Here is a 7,128-nt window from a genome sequence, read left to right on the forward strand (position 1 = left end):
CTATATTTATTTTGACTATATTTATTTTGACTATATTTATTTTGACTATATTTATTTTGACTATATTTAATTTTAGACTACATTTAATTTTAAAATAAATAATTTCATTTCGCTATATTTAATTTTAAATTTACAATCAGGGTCACATGCGAGGATGGGGTTGGCCAAGCTCAGGTAGGAGCACTATGGAGTCCATCATGAATTAATCACTGGTGTATCCAACAGATTTGGGAAGGGAGGAATGTTCAGATTCCCAGCCCCCTCCCAGCCACCCAAGGCCACCAGTTCAATCCCAGCCCAGTTCCATGGGACACAGTGGGTGGGACCTGTGGCTGAAGAGAGATGTTGGAAGGACTTGAGGAGCACAGTTGTCTCTCCCAAAGTGCCAAGGCCACAGAAGGGTCACCCACCACAGGGGGAACCTGAGATAAGCACAGAAGGGAGGAATTTGGGACAGGAAGGTGTTGATCCCAAGGCCTGGTGGAGGTCAGATCTGGTGGGCACATCCTAGACAAAAATTCCCACCGTGGAAAAGGAAACAACTGCTCCCACACATCACCCCAGTTATGGGAACAACATCTGCGACCACCCCATGGAGACCCAAAACTTGGACTGTACAAAAGTGGTACCTCCAGGACCACTCCAGGACCCCACCAGGAAGGTCAGGGTGAAGAAGGACCACCAGGACACCACTGGATCCACGGGTGGTGATGATCTTCTGCTTGATCTCTCTCTCCCCCTCCCCTCTTTTCTACTTCTTCCTCTCTCTCTACTTCATTTACTGTCAAATAAAATCCACATTATTGCCTTGGGCACACGGTCTCGTTTGCACCTTAATTTGGGCAGAGGCATCTCCCACCACGGGACCACAAGAGATGTGGATCCCTTTTAGCAGTCATTCTGTGCTCTCCTCTTAGGCAAAGGAGTCGAGGACATGATTCAACTCAGCCTAATTTTAGCACCCAAAATAGGTCAGATGAACCACACCCAGCACAGGTTTCTCTCCCTGGATATAAAGGGAGCCCGGGGGCACCTGCTCCCAGCAGGATCAGGGCAGTGCTGAGGAATCCACCATGGAAAGCTGCAGGAGACAATCACCACCCTGTTCCCTCAGGCCCAGACCCCGTGTTCTCACAAAGGCTCCAGTTTGGAAGGGTTTGGAAGGTGCAGCAGCTCCCAGGGCAGCGTGTTTGGACACCTGAGGGGCTGGCACTTGACTAAAGAGAGGAGAACATGAAGAGAGCCCTGTCAGATCACAGAGCAAGCCAAGCTGGGCTTAATGTGCTACAGAACAGCTTTGAACGTGTCTTATTCATCCTGCTGGCCATGGCTGCGCAGACACTCCCTGTCTGCCCCACACCCAGGCCCAAAAATACCCCAAAGAGCCCCAAAACCACCTGCAGCATCTGCTGTTGTGCCACCAACAGAGTCAACCATGGAAGGTCCCATTTAGTTCATACAGTGTCACATCCTTGAGCCATCAGGCTCTTTGGTCCTTTTTGGCCCACCTTGGTCCTTTAAATAAATAAGGATCAAAATCAGCTGCAGGAATGGGCTTGGATCACTCCAAAGCTGCCTCTGGTGCACACTGACCGAGGGAAGTTCCGTGGATGCTCCTCTCTTCCTTCTCCTTTAGGTTTTCCTTTATTCTCCAGTGCAAACCACAGGTGGACGGATCCGAGACAAAGTTTCCCCGACAGCCAAGCTCTGCTGTGTCTTCAACACCAGAGGAACCTGAATTCCTCTGTCCTTTCTCCATCCAGCCCATCTGGGGGGCTGCAAGACTCACCTGGATGAGCACGAGGACGTCGTCGAAGAGCAGGATCCGGTCGGAGCGGTTGGTGCCGGTGGAGATGGGAAGGTCCTTGCTGTCCTCCAGCAGCCTCCTCTCGGGAACACACAGCATGTCCTGCACACAGGGAACCACAGGATGGAGCACCAAAACATCAGGAGCTGGGAGAGGACACGTAATCCAAGCCAAGAGCTCCTGCAAAGCCCATCTGAGCCAGGGTGGAAGCTGCAACAGCAGAACTGGACTCAGAGCTTAACTTTAAACCACCCAGTGACCATCAGGTCTCTCCAACACTTCCACCCAGCCCTGCTCTGTTGACTTCAAGCCTCAAACTCTTGATCCATGTTCAACTTCCTCCAGGGGTACAGAAAAATGTAAGAGCTTCAAACGAGGCTCCCCTTTCTCCAGCCAGGACTCACCGTGAACTTGCAGCCCAAGGATTTCCACAAGGCCTTGGTCAAACAGGCTTCATCCAGGACCTGGCTGATGAAAGATTGCAGCTTTGCATACTCCTGGATGACACTGGTGACCACGTCCTTCTCAGGGCCCTGGGAAAAGAAGGCAGGGTTTGAGCAACACTTCAACCCCGAGGGAATTTCAGGTTGGATATTAGGAATACCTCTTCACTGAAAGAGGGGTTGAACATCGGAACAGGGCTTCCCAGGGAAGTGGTGGAGTCACCAGCCCTGGACATGCTCAAAAAACAAGTGGATGTGGCACTTCATGGCATGGTTTAGTGGGAACGGTGATATTTGGCCCAAGGTTGGACTTGATGATCTCGGAGGTCTTTTCCAACCTTAATGATTCCGTGATTCAGGCATGAGAACAAACCTTTCAACCTCCTTTTCCAGGAAGGCTTCTCCCAAATCCAGCCACCAGCAGAAATGAGCAATCCTAGGCCAGTCATTTGACCTTCAGCAGCTCCTCCCCATGATGAGTAGCCCACACCAGGCTGAAGTGGCCACTGGTGGTTGGTTTGAGACCTTGAGGTGGGCTGTGCTTCACCACTGCTGGTTATTCCCACCCCAGCTGTCCACTGGAAACAAGTCTTCTTTCCATCCTGCTTTGGATTCCCCGGCACATCCCCAGAACCCCATGGCACTAATGAGCCAGCCAACATCCCACCAAGCTTCCTACCTCTTTGAGGGTCTCCTTGAGCTTGATGAGGAGCAGGAGGTACTGCTGGATGTGCTCCCGGAGGGGTTTGTGCAGGACAGTGTACAGGGCCAGGGCCACGGAGGTCTCGGGGGTGAAGTCTGTCAGGAACTGCTTCAGCACCGTCCTGTGCTGCTTCCAGGCCTCGCTGCCAGGTGGGAAATTAAGGCAATTAATTAGTTTTTCTGCAAACTGCCACTCCTCTGTCTCCCAAACTTCCCATGCTGCCTCTCCCTCATGAAGGAGCAGGAGATGATGAAGTGGTTGCGAATCTGCTCCTACCCAGTGGTTGTCTTTTCATCTGCTGCTTCCACGAGACTCTGGGACAAGCAGTGGAGATTCCCTGCCAGATTCCCACCTTTCTCAGGTCCCACCCTTTACCTAAGCCCCCCAAATTCCAAATTTACAGGCTTTCACTCCTACAGAAGGAGTTGTGTGGGGATAGAAGGAGATGGAGAGAGTTCTGCAGAGGAGACCCGTCACCCTGTGGCTGCCCCTGGATCCCTGGAAGTGTCCAAGGCCAGGTTGGAGCAACCTGGGCTAGTGGAAGCTGTCCCTGCCCATGGCAGGGGGTGGCACTGGATGATCTTAAGGTCCCTCCCAACCCAAACCATTTGGGGATTCCATGGCCCACTGACCTTTTGCTCTTGGTGGCGTGTTCGAAGCCTTGGACCACGACATAGTTTGCAAAAGTGACAAAATACCTGTTGGCAAGAAAAAAAAACCAACCAGGACACATGAGCTGAGTCAGAGGTGGACACTGGGGAGGAGGTTTAACCAAATGAAGCTGCTGGGAGGCTCCTTTACCCCCACAAAGAGGGAAGAGGACAAATTTAACAGCTCAGAGCGAGGCTGGTTTATGGTTTAGTTGATGTGGTGTTCAGTTAAAGGTTGGACTCGATCTTGGAGGTCTTTTTCAACCTCAATGATTTTGGGATGAAGGGGAGAAGCTCATTTGAAAATGTCCTGCCACGTCCACCTTTCCAAGGGAGGCCTGGAGAGGTGGAGCTACTGCACTTGTCCCCTTGGCCTCATTCCCTGTGTCCCCTTTCCCAGCTCCTTGGTTTATCTGCCTTGTTGCCCTCGGAGCGTTACAGGGAGTTTAAACCATCCTGGCATTTGGCACAAGCAGAGGGAAACTTGTGCAACTGTCCTGGAAAGCAAATTTGCAAAGGCTGAGCTTAAAATAACGGCTTCAAACTGAAAGAGAGCAGGGGTAGGTGGGATATTGGGAAGGAATTCCTGGCTGGGAGGGTGGGGAGGGACAGGTACAGGTTGCCCAGAGAAGCTGGGGCTGCCCCTGGATCCCTGGAAGTGTCCAAGGCCAGGTTGGAGCAATCTGGGACAGTGGAAGGTGTCCCTGCCCATGGCAGAGGGTGGCACTGGATGGGCTTTAAGGTCCCTTCCAACCCAGACCATTCCATGGCTCTGGGATTGGATGAACCATCCAAGTGCTGGGAGAGCTGGGATTGTTCAGCCTGGAGAACAGAAGCTTTGGGGGAAACTGATTGTGGCCTTCCAGGACCTGGAGGAGCCACAGGAAAGATGGAGAGAGACTGTTTACAAGGGCTTGGAGGGACAGGACAGAGGGAATGGCTTCACATTGACAGAGAACAGGGTTAGATGGGATATTGGGAAGGAATTCCTGGCTGGGAGGGTGGGGAGGCCCTGGCACAGGTTGCCCAGAGAAGCTGTGGCTGCTCCTGGATCCCTGGAAGTGTCCAAGGCCAGGTTGGAGCAATCTGGGATAATGGAAGGTGTCCTTGCCCATGGCAGAGGGTGGCACTGGATGATTCTTAAGGTCCTTCCAACCCAAGCTATTCCATGATTCCATGAAAGCACCAGGTCTCTCCTCCTGATGGTAAATTCCCACCGAGGTGTCCCTGGCCAATGTTTCCCGTCTCACACTAGAGGGAGTTCAAGCCATGTTTTCCAAGCAAACACCACATTTTCTTCCCGTGGTGTTTTCAGTTAAGTCGTGTAGAATGTCCACACTAATTCTCACTTATCACCTTTGCCAGGGACACACATTCACTGCTGATTTTCAGGCCCCTTTCCCTCCTCCTCTCCTATTCCAGGACTGCACAGGATGAGTCAGCAGAGCCAGGGAGGAACCACTTCTTTTTTTCTTTTAACATGACACCCAACAAAACCAGCTTTTTAATTTCTAAAGGAGGGGGAAATAAGATCTTAAGATAAACTTCTCCTTTGTGTCACCCGAAACCTCAGCCTCAGTTTTCATCTTCCACGTGCCTGGGGCAAAAACCAGCTTTAATTCAGCTCCCAGATGGAAGCACACAGCTGCTCCAAACCCTGCTCCCACCGAGGCAAAGCTGGGGCAGCACTTCCTAAAATTATTTCCAAGGGAAAAATAACATTTCTCTCCTCAGTCCTCCGAGGGCTTTAAACCTCCTCGTGCCCGATGTCCCTGCTGCCAGCTCGGCCTCTGCCCTCCTAGATTTACCTCTGACAAAACTGGTCCCTCAGATCATTCCAAAACCCTTCTGTACTCACTGGATGTGGATGCTGAGGAACTGGTCCCCTTTCCAGATGATGTAAATGTCCTGGATGCAGGAGCGCTCGGAGTCGCCGCGTTTCTGTTTCAGTATCCGGTAGTTTTCCTCCGTGAGGTTCCAGAGGGCTTGGAATCGATCGTTGAGGAGCAGGAAGAGCTTGAAGTTCTCCTTCCCCTTCTGGTCATTTGGCTCTTGGAGGAAAATGTGGGGGGGGGGGGAAAACACGGTGAGGAAGCCTTGGCTTGTGGAATACTTTTCCTGTATCTAAAACTCAGTGTAAAGCACGTTTATATAATGGGAGTGAGGCCATAGGATTGATCCAAATTATTATCCAAAGGATAAATGGAGTAATCCAGAGGTGATCAGAGCCCCTCTGCTCTGGAGCCAGACTGGGAGAGCTGGGGGGGTTCACCTGGAGAAGAGAAGGATCCAGGGAGAGCTGAGAGCACCTTGCAGAGCCTAAAGGGGCTCCAGGAGAGCTGGAGAGGGACTGGGGACAAGGGATGGAGGGACAGGACACAGGGAATGGCTTCCAACTGCCAGAGGGCAGGGATAGATGGGATATTGGGAAGAAATTGTTGGCTGTGAGGGCAGGGAGGCCCTGGCACAGGTTGCCCAGAGAAGCTGTGGCTGCCCCTGGATCCCTGGAAGTGTCCAAGGCCAGGCTGGAGCAACCTGGGATAGAGGAAGGTGTCCCTGCCACCTTCCACGAGATGATCTTTAATGTCCCTTCCCACCCAAACCATTCCATGAACTCTCTGCTGCTCAGACACAAGCACCAGAGGGAAAATTTCTGCCCCTGGCCCAAAGAACCATTCCCAAAGAACCATTCCCAGTCTCCTTGGAGGCCAACAAGGCAGTGACAGGAGCGGGAACCACCCTCTGAGCCCAATCCAGTCCCACCGCTTTCGGCCAGACAGGCTCGTGAATATTTATATGGATTTGTTGTGGCAGTGGAGCTGCTCTGACAGCTGTTCCTGCCAGCTGGGAACCTGCACCCACGAGTTCTACCTCCAGAGATGGGCACAGCCACGGAACCAGAGCAGGGAGGGACAATGGGAACAGTTTTGGGGTCACGCCTGCGCGAGATGCACTTTGGATTCGTGGCCCACGCTGGAAACCAGCCCTGGAGCGGGTGTGCAGGTGATCCTGGTTAAAACGGGGAGTAACCCCTAAAAACCAGAGAAGCACAGCCCTGGGCTTGACTGGCAGGTCATGCACATCCCTAAAAACCTCACCATCCTAAACCAAACATCTCCAAGAAAACACGGAGTTCCCACCGCGAATCCCTTCAGGGCTGTGCCGGTGACTCAAGGAACTTCAGTGACTCAAGGTGAAAACTCCAGACAAGCCCCAGCCTCCCGTGACTTACCTGCCTGGAGCAGAGGCTTCAGGACCGTGACATCGATCCGTGCCAGGCTTGCTGAGAAGGTCTCCTCCAGCTGGAGCAGAGAGGCCACGGCTTCCTCCGCGCACATGTCCTGGACACGACACAGAGGGCACAAATCAACCCCTCCATGGCACCTGTTGATCCTTGAGGTCTCTTCCAACCTCAACAATGCCGTGGTTTTAGCTACTTTAAGGCTTCAGAAGGGACATTAAAATCCATCCAGTTCCACCCCCTGGCACGGGCAGGGACATCTTCCACCATCCCAAGTTCCTCCA

At 52.4% G+C, this 7,128-nt stretch overlaps 1 protein-coding gene across 1 annotated transcript in view; it reads right to left on the minus strand.

Annotated features, from left to right (window-relative positions):
• The window catches only part of ALS2CL (ALS2 C-terminal like), a 32,734-nt gene that overhangs the window by 13,261 nt on the left and 12,345 nt on the right, over positions 1 to 7,128 (minus strand). The window contains exons 2-7 of the mRNA XM_027704876.1: positions 6,836 to 6,944; positions 5,462 to 5,654; positions 3,586 to 3,651; positions 2,930 to 3,095; positions 2,212 to 2,340; positions 1,790 to 1,909 (exon numbers count right to left, since the gene is read on the minus strand). Of these exons, the coding sequence (XP_027560677.1) occupies positions 1,790 to 1,909; positions 2,212 to 2,340; positions 2,930 to 3,095; positions 3,586 to 3,651; positions 5,462 to 5,654; positions 6,836 to 6,941 (780 nt within the window). The 5' untranslated portion in view covers positions 6,942 to 6,944. The remainder of the gene's footprint in view (positions 1 to 1,789; positions 1,910 to 2,211; positions 2,341 to 2,929; positions 3,096 to 3,585; positions 3,652 to 5,461; positions 5,655 to 6,835; positions 6,945 to 7,128) is intronic.

Source organism: Neopelma chrysocephalum, unplaced genomic scaffold (assembly GCF_003984885.1).
Source record: "Neopelma chrysocephalum unplaced genomic scaffold, ASM398488v2 Primary Assembly neopelma1_295, whole genome shotgun sequence".
Lineage (NCBI taxonomy): Eukaryota > Metazoa > Chordata > Aves > Passeriformes > Pipridae > Neopelma > Neopelma chrysocephalum.